Below are 20,952 nucleotides of genomic sequence, written 5' to 3'. Positions count from 1 at the left end.
TTAGGGTCGTACTTCTATGAATTGAGCTTGTGAACACTTAAGAAACTGCTGGTGTTTCACCACCAGGAAGAGATGATGGACTATGCTTCATCGTGTGTCACCCACCCTGATGCCACCCACTCCAACCAGGGGCCCTCCCCATGGGCACCACCCAGTCACAGCAAAGGCCACCTGGCACGATGACCATTGTCGGGAGTCCCGATGCCCCAAGGAGACGGGCATCTAATCCTTGGCATATGTGGGGAGTTAACAGCACAGGCAACAGCAGAGCGAACCCTGTGTTGTCAGGGGGCTACAACCGACAGGGTACATGGCAGCCCCACCACAATGGACTGGCTACCGTGCTGGACATGAGGTGCAAATTCTATGGCCATCGTCGGCACAGAAAGTTACACTGCATAGTACATGGTGGAAAACGCATCCAGGGAGGTGTCCTCACCCAAGAAATGGAGAATAGGCAGGACTGCAATGCGATGATGAGAAAGTGGGCCAAAGATCTCAATGCACAATGGACACGTGCACCACGTAAGGGGCCCTTTCCCAATTGGCTCGTTCTTCAGGAAAATTTTGAAAAACGGAGGTGTGAGACTCCTTTTAGTCGCCTCTTACGACAGGGGGGATGTAAGTATGTTAAGATTGCTTACAATACTAGTGTCATCTGCGAAAAGTAACTAATTCTGCTTGTTGTATACTAGATGGAGGAATAGAATTGTACCTAAGATTGAACCTTGGGGAACCCCATATGTGATTTCTCCCCGGTCAGAATGATGTCCCTGGACTCTATTGCTTGAATTACTATGTACAGCTTTCTGTGTTCTTTTGGTTAGGTGTGACATTTTCCATTGGTTGGCTATACCATCAATCCCACAAAAATTTAATTTATCTGGGTGAATACTGTGATTCACAGAGTCCCATGCCCTAGAGAGGTCGTAGAAAATACCAACTGGTGCTATTTTATTATTTAATGTATGTCAAATCTGGCGAGTGAACATGTAAATGGTATCTTTCTGTACATAAGAGAGTGAAAAAGGGACACTCCATCACCTTGGGAAAATGGAACTGTACCATTTATGACAACTAAAAGAATCTATTTTCAACAGAAACACCTGATAATGACATGTACAAATTGGACTAACCACATTAATTAAAGCCATGTCAGTATCATTATTAAATAATGCACAGGCAGTCAGGGCATTAAAGCCCCAACAGAATAGAACCTCTGGAAAAAGGTGTGCCGGAAAGACTGCCTTTACAACATTCTAAATCGAGAGCAATCGGTAGCTCTGAATTACCAAATTCTGACTTGCGTGGACAAATGGAAACAAGATCAACTTGAGTTGCTGGATATTGCTTGACATTAATACACGACTTTTTGAGAAACATATATTTTTGTACACACTAAGAGATAAAAACTTTGGTATTAGTTGACCACAATATTACTGCACCTGGGAGTGAGGGTGCTTTGGTTGGCTTATTGTGAGTTTTTATCATGATATTTCAAAGGATGCTCTGAATCACTTGATAGTAGGAGGAGATTAGTGTTTAACGTTCCATCAACAAGGTTATCAGAGCTAGAAATGGATTAGGGAATGATGGGAAAGGAAATCAGCCATGCTCTTTCAAAGGAACCACCTTCACATTTTCCTGAAGCAATTTAGGGAAATTACAGAAAACCTAAATCAGGATGGTTGGATGTGCATTTGAACTGTCATACCCCCAAATGAAAGTCCAGTGTGCTAGTCACTGAGCCACCTCACTCGGTACCACTACATAAAGTACGAACAACTGTCACAAAAGCACTGTATTGTTTGCGGTAATGTCACCGCATGTTTCCGATAATGGCCATGGGAGGCCAAATCCAATAATATTATGGTTGTATAGTACCAGAAATTGTTAACTTTCAAGGAACTAGTGAGAAAACAAACTGGAGTCTTTTGCACTGACAAATGTACAGAAAGATGTAAACCAAGAACACGAAAACTTCTTTAAGAACAAAGGGATAATAATGCATCAAACAACAGTACCATACACACTGGAAAAAACTGGAGTAACTAAAACACATACTAGATCATTAAAAAAAAAGCAGATGCTTATTATTGGATGGAGGATTACCAAAAACATATTGGGGAGAAGCAGTATTAAGCAGGGGTAAATGGGATAAGAACAACATTCAATGTATACTGGTAGTATATTGTCAACAGTGCAAGGCATACTGGCTACTTCAACCCAAACAATAAGAACTAATAATTAAGGCAAGCGATGTGACATTTAAAGAAAATACTATTCAGAAGAGTGATTACATAAAATGCCTAAAAAGTCTCAGGAGCTGTAAACATTATTTATTTCATTCACTAGTCGAGAAAGATACAAAACTAAGCAAGATCACTCAGAAATAATTGAGTCTGAGCCTATTACTAATGAGAATAATGACACTCGAGATGTATTTTACCTGGTCAAGGGAATAAATAAGGATGAATGATTACAAGTCCTATTATTTTACAGACACACAAAATACAGAACCATTGTCATCACAAGAAGCTTTACAAAGCAAAGCTATGCACAAATGGCTTCAAGCAATTACAGAAGAGCTGCAGTCACATGCCAGAAATCAAACACAGGAGAAGGCACTTTTATCCTCAGATTAAAAGCCAACAGATACAAAACAGATTTTCAAAACTAAAAAGTACCTCCAAGGACACATTTTTACACACAAAGTACAGCTGGTAGTTCAACAACATAAACAAACAAAGGTTGTAGGATTATGTTCATAGCCTACAGTTCTGTAAATAATTGTTCTCTGCGTTAACTTTATTTTATTTTCAAAACACATTACATTTTGAAATGTACAGACTAAGAGATCTAGAGTATAGTTGCTTTGCTGTTGGAGTGCAATATTCGACCTGTAACAAAAAGGATGTTTCCAAATAATAATTTTTGACCTAAAATACTGTGCTCTACGATTAATTGTACAAGAAGACCAACAACTGGTGACCTTGGCATGATCTAAACATGAAACAAATGTGATTGCAGATAGAGGGAACAGTAATATCCCAGACAGTGATACGAAAACTAAAGTGGACAAAGCTAGCGCGAAACTTTCTCTCTTCTGGACTGAAAAGCATGACATATGGTTTTGTCTGGTTGGATCACAATTTAAAATGACAGGAATACAGACTGAAGCAACCAGATTCAATTATGTGTTAGAACAGTTAGAACCCTGATTTGTCCAAAATATATGAGACCTCGTGATCAGTGACCAAAGCAACAATTATTTAGCTAAAGAAAGACTGTTAATGACTTTTTAAGGAAAGTGAGGTGCACTAAATTAAGAAATCAGTTAGCCAATTAGAAATTGGTAATACGAAACCCAGTCAACTGCGTCGGAAAATTAAAAGCTAGGGAGAAACAAACATTTCAGAAAAATTTCAAAGACTCTCTGGCTAGACAAACTTCCTGGTAGCATCTGAAATATTTCAATAATCTATGATGTAAATGTGGACAAACCAGCAAAAATGCCTGATTGGATGATGGAAATGTGAAGCACTCATGACTTCAATCATTCCAACAGAAGTGTCCCCTGCAATATGCGATTCTTTTATATCAGAGAAAGATCATCTCATAAGGATGAAAGAGCTAGACATTTAAGCCCAAAAATCCAGTTCAAGGGAGCGACAGTATCAATTGTGATGATGATCTCATAGCAGACGCCACAGCAAGCTGAGATAAAATCATTTTTATTATGGCTCAAAATGCAGACCCGAGAAGTATACCCAACCTTGCCAATGGAATAGTGAGGGGAAACTCCAGTCGGCACACACAATAGTGGCTCAGTGTTCTGCCACAACGATTATACCAGGCTGCCAATATTGATTGTTTGCGAGAGTAAAACTTCAAGGTTGTGTTTTCTGGTTGACAGAGATGCTTAGGTTTCTGTTACACCAGCGTGTCTCAAGGATAAGGTTCAAGAAGCAGACTACAAACTTCATGCTGCACATGGATCTGAGATTAAAACTTATGAATGAAAGCTATTGAATCTTGAATTAGGTTTAAAACACAGTTTTCAGTGGCCTCTCATTGCAGCTAACACAACAAAAAGTATAACTGACACAGAGTTTCTTTATCAGTTTGGCTTACTGACAGGACTGGAAAAGAAAAAAAAATATATATATATATTTGTTGACAGCAGTACTTAGTTATATGTGGCTGCACTACAATGTGCAGTTGATTTGTCCGATTGTCAGTTCACTCCATGCTAACTGTAAATACTCTGAACAACTTCAAAAAAATTCTTAACCTAATAAAACCCTCCATTATGCCCGGAGAAATTAAGCACGATGTTAAACATTATATTGCAACCAGCAGTGGCCAACCCGTGTACTCAAAAACCTGCAGCTGAGATCCATGTAAAGTAAAGTTGACTAAACAAGAATTCCGCTTCCTAATGGATCATATCATAATTCGTCCATCTAAATCCCAGTGGGCTAGTCCACTGCCCATGGTAAAAAAGTCAGATGGCCAGTGATGTGTTTGTGGAGACTACAGACATCTTAATAATCGGACCCTTCCCGAGTTCGAGTCTCGGTCTGACACACAGTTTTAATCTGCCAGGAAGTTTCATTTAATTATTCCGTTTGAAAATTTAACAAAATTGGTTTGAGGATTAATGTTGGAAAATCCTTATTTGGAGTTCAAGAAACTAATTTTTTAGGTCATGTGATTACTCCAGAAGATAACAAACCAGACTCAAAACGAGTACAAGTGATGACTAATTTCAAACTTCCAGGAACTGTATTAGAATTACATTGTTTCTCTGGTATGCTGAATTTTTATAGAAGTCGTTTGGAACACGCCACAGAGCGTCAAGCTATTGAAAACAATTACTTGAAGAATATCAAGAAAAAACAACAAAAAATGCATACAGTGGACAGAAGCAACAATAAAACAATCTGAGAAGTGTGAAATGAACCTTGCTAATGCAGCTCTTTTAACATTCCCAAATGTAAACAATGATCCTGCATTATTTGTAGATGCTTCAGATCTTGCATCCAGTGATGTGTTGCAACAAAAAGAAGAAGGAATATGGAAACCAAACGGTTTCTGTTCCAAAAAGTTCTCGCCATCCCAGAAGAAATATTAAATGTTCGATAGGGAACTTCTGAGCATGTACATGGCAATAAGGTATTTTAAGTACCTCCTTTAAGGATGTTCATTTGCATTGTATACTGACAATGTTCGTTTGACACAGGCTGTCAAACAAGAAAATGATAAAGCAACCTCTATGCAATTGTGTCACCTACAATTGCTATCACAATTTATGACAGCTATCAGACACATTTCTGGAAAAGAAGATAGTGTGATTATCAATCTATCCACACTGGAAGTAGTAGTACAAATTGATTACGAGAAGAGAGCAGATGCTCAAGTGAGTAATGAAGAACTCTAGAAAGTTCACTCTGGTCCTCATAGCTCACTGAAATTTACACAGCATGAAACCCCTAGTGGAAGATTATTATGGTGTGATGTGCCAACAAGTAACATCCGTCCTTATATTCCTCAACAATTTAGATATTCCATTTTCCAGTATTACTACAGTATGTCATTTGCTGGTATTAACTCTTCTGTGATGTTACTCAGGTGCAAATTTATATGGTCAAACATAAAATGAGATATCCACAACTGGGCGAAATCTTGCATAGCATGCCACAAAAACAAAGCGACTAGACATACTAAATTTGCTATTAACCAGAATCCATGCACAGAGGGACGATTTAAATTGGTACATATTGATCTAACTGACCCCTTGCCTCTCAGATGTATCCTCCTACTGTTTAACATGCATTGATCAGTTCAGTAATTAGACAGACGTCACTCCGTTAGGGATGTTCATGCAGAAACCACAGCACATTTTGTTACTCCTGGATCAAAATATTTGGAGCATCTAATCAAATGGTAACTGACCAAGGAACACAGTTCCAATCAGAGCTGTTCTATGCATTAGCTAAGATTTATGGTTCTAAATGAACTCTGACTACGGTATACCACCCACAATCAAATTGGAAAATAGAGTCTATTGAAGATTGAAGGCAGTCATCAGAGTATATTATAAAAATAAATGGAGTGACATAATACCAACACTTCTACTAGGACTGCATTGCTGTATGAGAGGGTAAAATGGCTCAACAGCTGTGGAGATGCCGTATGGCATGACTAACATTGGTGATTTCATTGTAAGGCGGAAAACAAACTTCTCACTTACGACAACATAGGAAACACCATTTGTTAGTAAAGATCTGCATAATACAACTCATGTACTTAAGAGGAATGACAAAGTGAAAGCCAAACTAGTGCCTCCCCACGAAGCTCCCCTATGAAGTCTTTGAGCAAAAAATATAGTATTTCAACCCAAAAATTAAGGATGTACCAATGAACATCTCACTTGACAGACTGAAATCTGCCCACATTCATGTGAACTCTAACACTAGTGGTCTACAGGTAATCTAAAGACCATTTCACCGCTGAATGAGTTACCCATGCCTCCAACAGTCTCATCAATGAAAATTACCCAAGTTACCCAATTTGGCCGAGTTGTGAAATTACCCAAAAGGGGGGAGGAGGAGGGGGGATGATTTAGGGTTATGTTTATGATTGTAAACTACAGTCCTGTAAATAATTGTTCTGTGTGTTAAATTTATTTTCTACTCAAAACAACTGAAATTTCGAAATGCATGGAGTAAGAAATCTAGAGTTCAGTTGTTTTGCTGCTGGAGTATGATATTGGTCCTGTAACAAAAAGGAAGTTTCCAAATAATAATTATGAATCCAAAATACTGAGTTTTTGTGATTAATTGCACAAGAAGATCAACAAAGTGTATGAAGTATGAAAAGACATATGCCCCAGTAATCTGCTATGAATCATTAAGGTATCTGTCCACTATAACTATTAAATATAAATTGATGTACTTGCAGCATTCCTACAATACAATCTGAAATGGGAAATTTATGTCAAAATCCAAGTAACTGATTTTGACTCTAGAACTGTTTAAAAAACTATATCATGAAATTAAGCAAACAGTTTACAGGCAAAAACAGTGTAGCTGCACCTGGAATATTAAGTTAAATGAAGCACTCAAACTTGAACTTTACAAGTAGTAGAGAAGACCAACGTGTTTATCTGAAGAATGATGAAGATAACAGTAATTGTTGCAATTACTGGCGCTGATATGTTCCTTTTCAGGAAAAAAAGCAACTCAAAGGGAAACTTAAACTGAAAGAGGTAGAAGTAGTGTCGAATCGCTCGGGCTTCAGAGTCACAAAAGTAGATTATTGTGGATGGATTGATCTCATTACACAGCATGGTCAAAAATGGTCTGAAAAGCTTGTGCAAGTGTTGCGGGTGGGTTGCACTGAGAGAGAATTATTAAGAAAAAAATTTGATACATTGTGCCATTTCCAAGTTAATTAGTACTGAAATTAGCCAACGAGGCCATTGTGCACAACAAACAGCCTACTAGGAATGTTGTCAGTAAATGTGTTCTTCATTTTGTTTCATAAAACTGAACAAGACAACATTTAAAAAAATCAGACATTGGATGGTGGTATGGACTGACCCCAGCCAAAGGCCGAGCAGTCTGGTGTGTTATCATCTACATTACAAGAACAACTGGTACTAATTGCATCTGGTGGAACACTTGAATCTGAGCACACAACAGTCTCATCGGCTAACTTCAATGCTAATTAACTCTGAAATTGCACAATGTACTGAATTTTTTTCCTAATAATTATTTCTCAGCACAACCTATCCTGCAACACCCTTACAAGCTTTTTAGACTCAGCTGCCCAGCCTGTACAGACCAAAAATCCTACATAAATACGACATGAAGGATTGCATTCCAGTGTTGACACCTTGGACAACAATCAAGTGCCCATAAACGATATGAGTGCCAAGACAGAAGAAGAGAACAGTTACGAGAAACGTTCCTCGCAGAGAAGCTGTAGGCAGCTTGAAGTATACACAATTGAGAACACAACCTAACCTCACATGTGCAATCACAGTTTTAAGTCACTTCAGCAATGATGCAGGCATGCCTTAGCAGGTAGTTAAAAGAAACTTGAGATGCATAAAAGTGACTAAGGACTTGAGAAGTTGCAGTTATCTAGGGAAGAAAACCAGAATGTCACCAGGTACAGTCATGCAGATTGAGCAGCAATGAAGGTAGATTAGGGTTTAAAGCCCCACTTACATTGAGGTCATTAGGGATAGAGCACAAGCTCACAATGGTTCAAGTATGGAGAAGAAAATCAGCATTTGCTTTGACAGATTTGGGGAAATTGCAGAAAAGATACATCCAGATGGCCAGTTACAGATCTAAACCGCCCTCCTCTCGAATACGAGTCCAGTGCGCTAACCACTGCGCCACCGTGCTCCATAACATTTGTGTTGTGATGTCGCCAGCAGCCACAGATGGAACAGTAATTCAATAGGCCAGCTACTCTAGCCTTCTATCAATGGTGTAACATAACAAAGAGTATTGCACGGAGTGCACTACTTGTTCTCTAATGGCAGGTGCAGATGTTAAATGGTTACAATGTGCTTGGCGCACAATATTGCTATCTCTCCTTGAGGTGGTTGACCAGAACCTTAACGACAAATGTCTGTCCTCACAACTGTTGCAGTGTCAAATCTGAATGTCATACTAATCTGGATATTATACAATTAAACCAGCAGACCATAATGTAGCTTCTTTCAAACTGTGCTAGGGATTGATAACATTGTCTCACATGATTAATTGGCATCTCTATGTCATTAACATTAATCACTAAACTTCTGATGCTTCACACCCCTTATACACCCTACTAGGCCTGGTAACGACACTATGGGCTTCGGTCTCTGGTTCTTTGGCTGATGTTTGTTTGATGATTTTTATGGCATTCTGCTAACACGCGTGGCTGACATTGCCAAAGCTTCACCCTCCGTTGTTGTTGGTGGACTGGAGTTCACAGCCACAGATTATATGTACCTGGCTCACTAACATCCCAGGGCTTTTCCATGGTCATTTGTTGGGGTTCTTCTCTTGCTACCTACAACGGTTGTTCATTGCAGCACGGAAATCCACGGTGCGTTCACCATGAGGCTTTCTTCTATCCTGTTGGAGCTATTTTCATTTTTGTGTATTTCTATAGCTTTTCTGAAAATGTAGGTGTGATAGCTCTTCTTTACAGCCAGAATGTCCGTGTCCTCGAATTTTATTATGTGGTCGACCTCACACTGCCGATTTCTTCACCTGCCCCAACTTGTAATGCTGCTTACATTCTGTGGTCCTGGTGTTGATTGATTGTCCACTCATTCCAACATAAACTCTTCCTCATATACATGGTATGTGGTATATTCCTGACATTGCAAATGGATCCTTTTTCTCCTTGTCGATCTGAGACACACTTTGATCTTTGTCGGTCTATAAATCATTTTTATGTTGTGTTTGCACAATATACAACTGATTCCGCCTGTCACTCAGTGAATTCTATGGTAGAAAGCCCATTGCCGACATTTCTTTTTACGATGTCACTTCACCGAGTGTTTGACATTCTTACCCTCGTTATGTAACTGGTGGAGTACATACTGCTCCTCAGAACACTTTCCAGGTGTAGGCTGCTCAGAACATTTTCCAGGTGTTGCATCACATGTCTGGGATGTTGTGGCTCACATATTTATCGTGCTAGAGTCATGAGCATTTTAATCATTCTCCTTTTCTGGCTCAGGTGGTGATTTGACAGTCTGTGCAGGTATCAGTTCCTGTGTGTCTGTTTTTGATACATGCTGTGTTCTAGGTTTTCACAATCCCTTGCAAACAGCACATCCTTAAAGGGTAGCTCTTTTCTACTTCTGTGGTAAATTTCATTTTGCCATGGCGACTGTTCAAGTGCCTTAAGAAGTCACTGAGTTGTTTGTCACCATGGCTCCACACAACGAAGGTATCATTGATGTATCTGTACCACACCTTGGGTTTACAAGGTACCACATTCAGTACCTGTGCTTTGAAACGGTTGATGAAGAAGTTGGCCACCACTGAACTAAGAGATCTATCGATGGTGACACCTTCCAGCTGTTTGTAGCAGCTGTCATTCCATGTGAAACAGCTCGTGATGAGACACACATGAAAGAGCTCGGTGATGTCTTGTGGGAAAATGGAACCGATGTGCTCCAGAGAATCACTGAGTGGCACTTTGGAAAACAAAGAAATAACGTCAAAGCTGATCAGGATGTTGTTTGGACCAAATTTTAATTTCTTCTGTTTCTCAATGAAAAAAACCAAGTGTAGATCTGTCACAGCATCTCATACGGAATACAAACTGATTAATCAAGGCATCATCTCTCTCAGCAGATGTATAGAGGAGCCAGTGCAACACAGAGGGTCTACCACCTTGGCTGTATGGATTACCAAAGATCCATAAGAATAATTTTCCGCTAAGACTGGCTGTCAGCATTCCCGGCTCACAGAGTATAAACTGGCAAAACACTTACCCTCTATGCTCCAGCCGCACTTGGTGAAGACTCACACATACATAAAGGACTAAGTACATTACATTCAGAAGCTGAAGAAATGAACTTTGACCAAATGACATCCTGGTCAGCTTTGATGTTGTTTCTTTGTTTACCAAAGTGCCACTCGGTGATTCTCTGGAGCACATCGGTTCCATTTTCCCCACAAGACATCACCAAGCTCTTTCACGCGTGTCTCACCACAATGAATTTCATGTGAAATGGCAATTTCCATGAACAGCTGGAAGGTGTCCCCATGGGTTTAGTCCAGTGGTGGCCAATTTCTTCATGGACTATTTCAAAGCACAGGCACTGGACTTGGCACCTTGTAAACCAAAGGTGTGACACAGATACATTGATGATACCTTTCTTGTGTGGAGCCATACTGACGAACAGCTCAGTGACTTCCAAAGGCACTTGAACAGTCTCCATGCCAACACGAAATTTACCACGGAAGTAGAAAAGAACAAACAGCTACCATTTCTAGATGTGCTGGTCACAAAGGATGGCGAAAACCTGGGAAACAACGTGTATCAAATACCAACACACACGGACCGATACCAGCACAAACTGCCAAATTACCACACACGCCAGAAAGGAGGCATGATTAGCCACAAAGGAGGCATGATTAATACACTCTTAAAGCATGCAAGACAAATACACCTCAGACATGAGATGCTTTCTGAGGAGCAATGAGTAGCCTCCACCCACTGTACAAGAAGTGTAACAGAGTCAAACATTTGGTGAAGTGACACACTGGAAAAAGAAATGTCTGGCACAGCCTTTCTGCCATACATTACTATAGAGACGGACAGATTGGCAGTATATTGTACTAACACACCAGAAAGACTATTTATAAACTGACAAAGAAGATCAAAGAGTGTCTCAGATTGGCAAAGGAGAAAAAGGACCCACTTGCAATGTCAGGAATTTATGCATACCAAAGTTTATGTTGGAATGACCGGGCAATTAACCAACACCAGGATCACAGAACATAATTGGCATTGCTGGTTGAGGTTGGTGGAGAAATTGGCCATGGCAGAGCACACACTGTGTGAGGCTGACCACATAATAAAATTCGCCGACAAATGTTCTGGCTATAGCGAAAAGCAATCAACACCTGCTTGTTCAGAGAAACTGTATCTATACACAAACATGAGAACTGTTCAACAAGAAAGGAGAAAGTCTCGAAGTGAATGGATCCTGGATTCTCCTGCTGCAGTGAATGACTGTTGCAGGTAACAAGAGGAGACCTGCAATGGAAATAACCACTGAAAAGCCTTTGGACATTGGTGTACCAGGTACATATGATCTGCGGCTGTGAGCTCAACTCCAGTCCACTACAAGCAATGGAGGGTGAATCTTTGATAATGCCAGCCACTTGTACTGTCAAAACATCACAAAGTTCATCATCAAACACGTGTAAGCCAAAGAACTCAAGGCAGAATCAAACACTCAGCTTGTGAACAAATAGCTACGACAGCCTTAACAATTTTGAACATTATATATGAACAACACTAAAGCACTATGGTGGCTGTTCTGCCTATCACAAAGAATTGCAGTTCTAATCATTTTCATACCTGTCGATGTTGTGTACATTTACAAAGCTGAATATGTCTTCTGGGTGCCTCCCTTTTTTCTCTTCAGGCCATGTAGTTACCAAGAAACTTGTGTATATTTAAGTTCACAATACAGTGATGTCACCATCAGCACTAAATGATGGTTGTTGTGGGTCAACTGACACTACTGTCATTTGTTGTCAGCTTCATCCTATAACGCAATAAGGATCTGGTCTGTGACATCTGTGCAAACAGAAATAGAACCTGACACTGACAATAATTATTTTGCATCTAAATTAGTGGTTGGAATGTGTATTGTGGTGACAGACTGATCTGTAATGTAGCCTAAATTCTAAGCCAGGATGAAAGGTTACAGTTTGGCTGTGAGTTGCCAGAGACAATGAATGTATCACGTTATCCCATATATGGAACACTGTGCACTCTGTAGTTATATTTATGTCCCTGTTGAAAAACCTTATTTTACTACTATAGTCTGAAATTTTCAAAGTTTCAATACATTTGAAAACATTAATAATGAGAATATTCCCACCCAAAACTCCCATATTCCTGCTGCAATACCACTACTATGACAGATAAACATTGCTTCATTGTATGCAAAGTTGCCACACTTGTTGATAGCATTAATTGTCAAAGTTGGAAGATTGTGTAATATTTCTCAACACTTCCAGGCAAATTCGTCAAATTTATGTGACTGACTGCAAATAGAGCTCTCTAACCACTTCACAGAGAGATAGCCCCCTTTGTTACCAAGCTTGTGTGGAAACTGGAGGTAATCACATCCCAAGTAATTCGTCCTTTTTGTGTAACTCTGATCTCCTTACATTTCTATTACATACAACAACAAAATAAAGAATTTGATATTTTGGACACTATTTTATGCCATTATCTGTGGTTAAGCTTTGTCTTATTCTGTAAATCTTGTGACAGCCTCTCAGGAAACATGTTATACAGGCTATATAGGTAATAGACTTATGAACAAATGCCATAAGTTCATATCCAAACATCTACCACACAGAAGTCATGTTCAAAACTTCATGGATACTAGACAGATAACAGGCCCATAGAGTCAGGATGAAGATTTGGGAAGATAAGAACAAGAACACTAAAGGTAACAAAGGGTTGCACACATCCTTTAAAGGGCCAAACAAAATAACTGACAATAAAAATAATTTCCTATTACTACTGAAACTTCTGCTCTTCATACAAATTTAATTTTATTGTTTTTGTAATGTAATGGAATGATCTAAATGGTGTCTGGAAGTTTAAATGCCAAATAACATGGAAATTTAACGCCTTGGTCGAGTCCCTCTTTGCGAGGCATATCAGTTTTTATGGGGAAAGTAATTCAGCCCCGAGTAAATATTTATTTTCTAACTACACAGACCAACTAAAACCAATACAATTCACACAGCATAATGATGTAGGCCTACTTATAAACAAATGTAATAGTCTGGTTTTCTAAGTATGTGGCTATACCTTTCAGAGTCTCTTTCAGTCGTGTTGCTGCCTTAATAATGATACTTGATGCTGTGTCTTGACCAACTCTTAAGGTTTCCTCTACGATCAGTTCAGCCTCATCACCGAACCTTGTCTTTATTAACAGCAGATACCTAAAACACACACATTACTCCTTCTGCCAGATTTTTATTCATCGTTTTAATGTGTTGAACAAATTTACCTAGGATAACGAAGAAGTAATATAATTTTTTCTGGCTTCACTGTGTACTCAGCAACAGAAGCAACTTGGCTGGAGGAAAACGTTACAAAACCATATTGAATAAGGATCCGCAGGGCCTGCTTCACCTGTCAGCCAAGAAAACGATACTGGTATAATGAAATCATGTTATTCATGACAAGCAGGACACACTGTGTTGTAATTCTCACCTTCGGCGTAGGTAAACGTGTAGTAGCAACTATTAATCTGAGCGGTTTTGTACCCCATTTCATAAGATCGCACGCAACCTTTTCAACGATTTCTCCAAAATGCTCTAACAATAGAAGACAGCATAATTTTCCATATTTCGCAGACATCTTCGGTATTCTCGGTTACAGCGATGTTTAAGAAAACACGCACCTAGTTGCACCTTTTCACTCACCCGCACACACACTACATAACCACCACTAGAATGAAAACACCAAACAGTGCAAACACTGTAAGCGATGCAGAAATACACTAAATCTCTGACATTCAATAGAAGTGAGTCATAAATACACCAAACGTACTTATAGTTTCGTAACAATAAAATGTTGAAACTGAATCTTTTTATGAGATATGTCACCTAAATTGAAATCAATTTAACATTTTGATTACGGTATGAATTTGAATTACAGCAAATTAAAGAAATATGACGTCATGTGTTCTTTAGTTAGGTGAAAGCATTTTTATGCAAAACTGGTAAAGGAATCGGTAATCTTCAGTTATAAAGTAACTGCGAGAGCGACGCGAGAGCATTTGCCTAAGTTATGTTGGCAAGGCAAATTGACATGTCTGAAAGTCTACCGCCTACCGCTGATCGCAGTGCCCTGTCATAGCAAGTGGGTGTAAGACACAATTTCCCAATGGCGACCTCCATAGTTTCACTGAAGTGCTTGCTTTAAGGACAGTTTTATACGAACTTTAGGTTAAGTTTATATTTATTTGTGTTGCAGGAGCGTTTCTTATAGAGGTAAGTTCCGTATAGCCCGCTAAATTGTAGAATGAACTTTAAGTATAGTAAATACAGATCGAGACTGCATATATACAACACCGCACTACATAGTGGAAAAATAACCTCGTACGATAAGTTTGACATGTGTATGCGGTAACTTCGTGCATTTGTGCGGGTCTTTGCTTGTACCATTGATAGGCAAATTACTTCTAGAGAAAAAAAATGCTAGTTTGGGAATACGTTGTCTGTTAAACCAAAGCTGTTCGATACACATCTGTTGTTACTCCTCTGCTTGATCTCAGTTGTGTGTTTATAGCGAATCAAGACACCGTAGCCACAATGCCTGCAGTTAGGGGTGACGGTATGCGGGGGCTAGCCGTTTTCATCTCGGATATAAGAAACTGTAAGTATAGTAGTTTATTATTACACTAATAGTACCAAAAAAATCTGTTGTACCTCCCCTCAAATTTATTTTACAGTTTTTCCTGTCAAATATGAAGGATGAATTTATCTAGAGAAGATGGTGGTGCACTGATCAAATATTTCATTGGTTTGGATACAAACAAGCCCTACTTTGCATTACTCTGTGAAACTCCAAATTGATAGGCATCTTTTTTTTTTTTTCCAACCAAATGAAACTAAAGTTTCTTAGTATTGCTATCATTGTAGGAAGTAATTAAACAATTTTACAAATTCATGCATGTCAGCTGAAGTTCATTGATAGTTCTGAGATTGACAAATGTTAGTAATATGCATATGACATTTAAGCATGTTCTACGTATGCATGATTATTACTTTGACTCGAAAAATGAGGAAATATATTATTGTAGGAATCTTAGGGAATTAAATTAGAATGAACAGTCAGCTTTTACACCTGTCAGTGAATATCATTTTTATGCACACATGGATTTAATTTCAGTATTGCTCTTGGAGCAGTCTTCGGTTGCTGCCTTTAGTATAACTGTTTGGAGTGTTGTGTTCATTAGAGAAACATATCAGCTCAAATTGCAGAACACTATTTACAAAATGTGTTGGTCATGAGATCATCAGTATTATAGAAATTGTGCTGTCGCATGTAGTAACATAAATGTTATGATGCAGAAAGCCATAATGAATGGATTATCAGCTGCATGATATTGTACAGAATGGTCCAGGAATCCGGAATGAATACATTGTGAGCTGCATTATATTGCACAGAATTTCCTACCTCAGAGTTATGCATTAACTTTAGTTGTAGTTTTGTGGTGGTCATTCATCCAGGTGGATAATTTGTTCATGGCAATACCCATGTAGATAACTGTCAGTGGTTGCAATGAATGTGGTATACAATTTTGCTACTTTCACAAGCGACCTCTGCATTTGATGAAAGTGATTGGACTGTAAAAAGTAGTGGTGGGCAGACGTATGGGACAGGTTTTGCATTTTGCTGCTTCAAAGATAAGTGTCAACCAGCAGGAGATGACAGTGGATGGGAAAGTAATAATGGAGTTGGTGAGCAGGAAATACTATTTTGGGTGGGATGGAATGGAATGTGAACAGCTGTTCATTTCAGGACATGGCAAGAAGTTTAGTCCTTAGCGAATATGACTCACCTATTTCATTACACAGTGAAGACTTTTTCATCACTGAATTTCATTGCTGCCGGTTTTTGTTTTAAGGGCATTGGACGTAATGCTCACACAACAAAAATCATAAAGGATCCCTTGTTTCAGTTCTCTGCGGTGTTGACGAAAAAAAGGTTCCCCTTTGTGGCTGTTCAGTGCAGTGATGTCCATATATAGATAAGGCCCAGGAAATATCTGTCTGGACAAGGCTGGGACAGTAGTTTCAGTTTGCAAAGGTCTCGGTAAAACCTTCATCCTACTGAAAGTAGAACTCTTCACTATAAATACGCGCTTCACTAGTGGTGGCCTGACTGTGTGGGTGTAAGTTACTGTGTGTACTGTGTGGCATCTGTTGGATGTGTTGGTAATGACTTCTGAAATTGATGAAGTAGTCAAATCACAAAGGAAGGAAAAACAGGTGAGGATACGTAGGACTATGGTTAACATGAAGGGATTAGGCATCAAATGGGTGTTGAGAGGGGAAGTTGTATAGCAATGAGACAGAAGGTCTTTGATGACTAGTGGGATATTGCTGTGTACTTAACTGGGTTTTCCATCAGTTTATGTTTGTATGTTAATTTCCAATTTTTTCTAGTGCACAGGGAATACCAAGGGTGATGGCAATGTTCCATTGTTAGGAAGTATTACAAAGACAGTACTAGTCTCTACACATTTTAGTAGGTCCAGTAAATGTGGAAGTACCTTCAGGAAAACAATTTCATCAAGATGGAATGAAGTATATGTGTTCCAACATTATGAAGTTTCTAAAAGAAAATGGTCTGTTGACATACAACCAATAAGGATTCAGAAAATATCAGTCTTGTGAAATGGAAATGGCTCTACATTTGTGCGAACTAATGAGTACTACGGAAAGAGGATCTCAAGTTAATTGTTTGCCTGTTTAGCTGGGTGATAACGTGCTTGCCTCCTGTGCAAGCGGACTCTGGTTCGATTCCCGGGCGGGTTGGAGATTTTCTCTGCTCGTGGACTGCTTGTTGTGTTATTTCACCACCACCACCACCACCACCACCACCACCACCACCGGCACGCAAGTCACCCAATGTGGTGTCGACTGAAATAAGACTTGCACTTGATGGCCAAACTCCTCTGGATGGGACCTCCCATCCAACAATGCCATACGCTCATTTCCATGTTTTGTCAAGTTAATTCCAAATTTCTAGATTTCCAGAAGGTTTGTGACACTGCTAATCACAAGGGCTCCTCATCAAATTGTTTGTCTATGGAGTATCATCCTAATTGTGCGACTTTGAGATTTACTGTCAGAAAGGTCATAGTTGGTATTAATTGATGGGAAGTTATTGAGTAAAAACAACGTAATGCTTGTGGTTTCCCAAGAAAGTGTTATCGGTGCCCTGCTGATCTTAATCCATATGCACTGCCTGACCAAAAAAGTGAAGCACTCAGAAGACATGGTCGGATGTCATTGTAGCGGTTACACATGAATGATTGGTATGTAATTGATTAGTTACAATTCTCTTTTACAGGTAGAATGATCATCAGATTGAGTTAGTTGTTCATGTTTAATATTGTTACCAGGCCTGGCAGGGCAAACAAGGGGCCTCAACAGTGGCAGATCTTTAGTGATATCTTAAAGAAACTGAGATGGAGTGTCTTCATGTGAGAGTGCAATTAGCACCCACAGAATTTGAAAGAGGCCTTGTAGTGGGTCTCTCCAGCAGGACAAATTGTGCAATATCTATGGGCCATTTGGTTGTGACAGTGGCCTGATGCTGGATGGAATGGGACTGTGAGGGCAGCCATACTTACCATAGTTCTGGTCAACCATGTCTGACCATCACAAGTGAGAACTACTGTTTTGCATGCTGTAACCCCCTCACATCTGTGCCTGCTGTCTGACAACAAATAAGGCAGTGTTTGGAGTGGTGCTGTGACAGGGAACTATGAACTATTGATGAATGATCCTGTATTGTGTTCAGCGATGACTTGCAGTTCTGTACTACCTATAATGACCACTGTCGTGGAGCATGGTGTTGACCTCGGGAGAGCCCCTTTCGACCTCGGGAGAGCCCCTTTCTTCCAGTGTTTTTGAGAGGCCCAACACTATATTACTGTTGGTTTCAAATTGTAAGAGCCATCAGCTACGGCATTAGGTTACAGCTAGTAGTGATTGAATAAATTCTGCTGGTACGATGATGCGTCCATGGTACATCCCAATGTCCTGCATCCTCACATGTTACCTCATGCAACAGTATTGTGGTGACCTTTTCAATAGGATAATGCTTATTTACTCATGGAACATGTGTGTATAAACTCTGTGATGATGATGTCGAGGTGGTGTCGTGCCAAGCAAGCTCCTCAGATCTGCCTGGAATAGAACTTGTATTGAACCAACTCAGATGTAAACTCTGTCCTAGTGCTAATATTCAGGATATCAAGGACTAATTATAACTGTTGTGGGCCATCTTGTTGCAGTGTAGGGTGCAATGGCTTTGACATGTTTTCCAACGGAGTCAGTGGATGCAATCAGGCCAGAGGAAATGCAATATCAAATTGATCAGTGGGTTCATACTGCTAAGTTCTTTTTAAATTTGACTTGATTTTGTAATCATTAAATAACGTGCTCTCTCAACCAGTGAAGTTTCATGTTTCCTCCTGCCCTAATGGGTCCTTCAAATTTTTTTTGTCAGTCAGTGTAAATGTTTTAGTAGACAGTCTTGAGGAGTCTCTTAGATGGATTGCATATGATGATAGTGTTTAACATCTAGCAAAGTCATCAGTCAGTCAAAATTAATTGTAAAATTAGACAAAATATCTGCATGGTATGAAAAGTGACAATTGACTTTAAACAGTGTAACATGTGATCTCCTCTACATGATAACTAAATATTATGTTAATTTCGTTATATGATAAGTCAAACAGATTTGAAGGTGGTAGATTCAATTAAATACCAAGATATTACAGTTACAAACCACTTAAATTGAACCACAACGTAGGAAATGTTGTATGGTATACAAATCAAAGACTGTTTTACTAACAGAACACTTCTGCTGGTGCAACAGATCTGCTGACAAGTCTGCCTATGCTATCTTGTCTGTTCTCTCTTGGAATATTGCTAAGTGATTCGGGCTCCTTGCCATATGGGATTGATGAAGGATGTAGAAAAAGTTGAAAGAAGAGCGGCTCATTTTGTATTATTGTGGATATAAGCATGGTGGTGTGGAAAACAGTAAAACACATTTTTTTTCTTTGTCACAAGAAAATTTCATGAAATTTGAATGGCCATCTTTCTCCTACAGATGCCAATATATTTTGTTAACTCCCTACATAAGGAGAAATGGCCATTGTACTAAACTAAGAAACATTGCAGTTCAAATGGGGAAAAAGATTAGGTGTTGCTTAACTGGTAGGCTAAATTCATTACACAACAATGGATGCATAGAGGAACTATCAAAATGATGACAATATTTAAGTGACCCATTGCTAAGTGACAGTCATAACTAAAAGAGAATGCTTAACTTGATTACCTACATTACTGTGAAAAGAACAAACTATAAATTACAGGTGTTACGGAAACGACCATAAACCACGATTCCAATATGGCGCATATAAAGTCGGTACGTACACATTATGAGAACGAAAATACATCGAAAAACACACACACACACACACACACACACACACACACACACACACACACACACACTTTCCACAAAAAGCCTAATGACACTAATGGGACAAGCGCAGGAAATGGGGTGTTTTTGGGTGGGGGCAAACTAAATATAAACAAATTTAGACACCCACCCCCATACAAACCACACAAAACGACGAAAAAAACAATCATCACAAAACTCCACAAATACCACTAAACACAATATCATCTGGAATCGGACACTTCCCTTGACCTATATAGCTCAACAGCAGCTCCCGATCCCATAAGTTAGGATCAAACACTTCCCTTGGCCTATATAGCTCAGAAACATCTCTCGATACCAGTATCAACATACACAGCCACACATTGGGATCGAACACTTCCCTTGACCTGCGCAATGTTAATTTTATCCGTCATATCCATTCGTGAACATAAACAACAACAGATTAATTGTACTAAAATTACCACACGATGTACAGCGAACAACACTAAATTAACCTTCACACAAAATCGTTAACTCACTGAAATGAATTCCACTACAAACACAGCCGACACTCGAACAATTCTGGATAATGAGCAAAAGCAAACTGAGCCCATTACACCACACAAACGAAAACCCTGAACATACCACCAGAGAGTACAGCAAACCACAACACGACGACATCTACAAACACGCCACACTCACAAACCTAACTCCGCTCCGTCTTGGCGTCACACAAAACACCCTTACGTCACGGGTCAAAGCAGACGCATGGGATCGGACGCTTCTGTCGACCCAGTGTTACTCATTATTCACGAATATTATTACTGGTATCAGAGGAGACTACATCAGGAACATTCATTTTCTCTTTCCCCATCATCCTCGGTTTCTTTCCAGAGCACGTCATCTCCACTGCCATCCAGAATATTTGAAATTCATCATTTCATGAATGATTTTATGATCATTATTGTT

General features: G+C 39.3%; 2 protein-coding genes across 3 annotated transcripts in view; one reads left to right on the top strand and one right to left on the bottom strand.

Moving 5' to 3' along the window:
• LOC126198936 (DNA-directed RNA polymerase III subunit RPC3) overlaps window positions 1-14,285 on the bottom strand; it is a 106,721-nt gene extending 92,436 nt beyond the window's left edge. The window contains exons 1-3 of one of the 2 annotated variants that reach the window (XM_049935575.1): window positions 14,002-14,285; window positions 13,796-13,920; window positions 13,594-13,727 (exon numbers count right to left, since the gene is read on the bottom strand). In XM_049935575.1, coding sequence (XP_049791532.1) covers window positions 13,594-13,727; window positions 13,796-13,920; window positions 14,002-14,148 — 406 coding nt within the window. In that variant the 5' untranslated portion in view covers window positions 14,149-14,285. The remainder of the gene's footprint in view (window positions 1-13,593; window positions 13,728-13,795; window positions 13,921-14,001) is intronic. The other variant, XM_049935574.1, reaches the window with a different exon arrangement.
• A 334-nt stretch (window positions 14,286-14,619) lies between these two features.
• LOC126198440 (AP-2 complex subunit alpha) overlaps window positions 14,620-20,952 on the top strand; it is a 363,223-nt gene continuing 356,890 nt past the window's right edge. Inside the window, exons 1-2 of the mRNA XM_049934762.1 lie at window positions 14,620-14,783; window positions 15,082-15,168. Coding sequence (XP_049790719.1) covers window positions 15,105-15,168 — 64 coding nt within the window. The 5' untranslated portion in view covers window positions 14,620-14,783; window positions 15,082-15,104. The remainder of the gene's footprint in view (window positions 14,784-15,081; window positions 15,169-20,952) is intronic.

The sequence above is a fragment of the Schistocerca nitens genome, chromosome 8, assembly GCF_023898315.1.
Source record: "Schistocerca nitens isolate TAMUIC-IGC-003100 chromosome 8, iqSchNite1.1, whole genome shotgun sequence".
NCBI lineage: Eukaryota > Metazoa > Arthropoda > Insecta > Orthoptera > Acrididae > Schistocerca > Schistocerca nitens.
The sequence above is the reverse complement of the archived record's forward strand: the minus strand, read 5'-3'. Positions and strand labels throughout refer to the sequence as shown.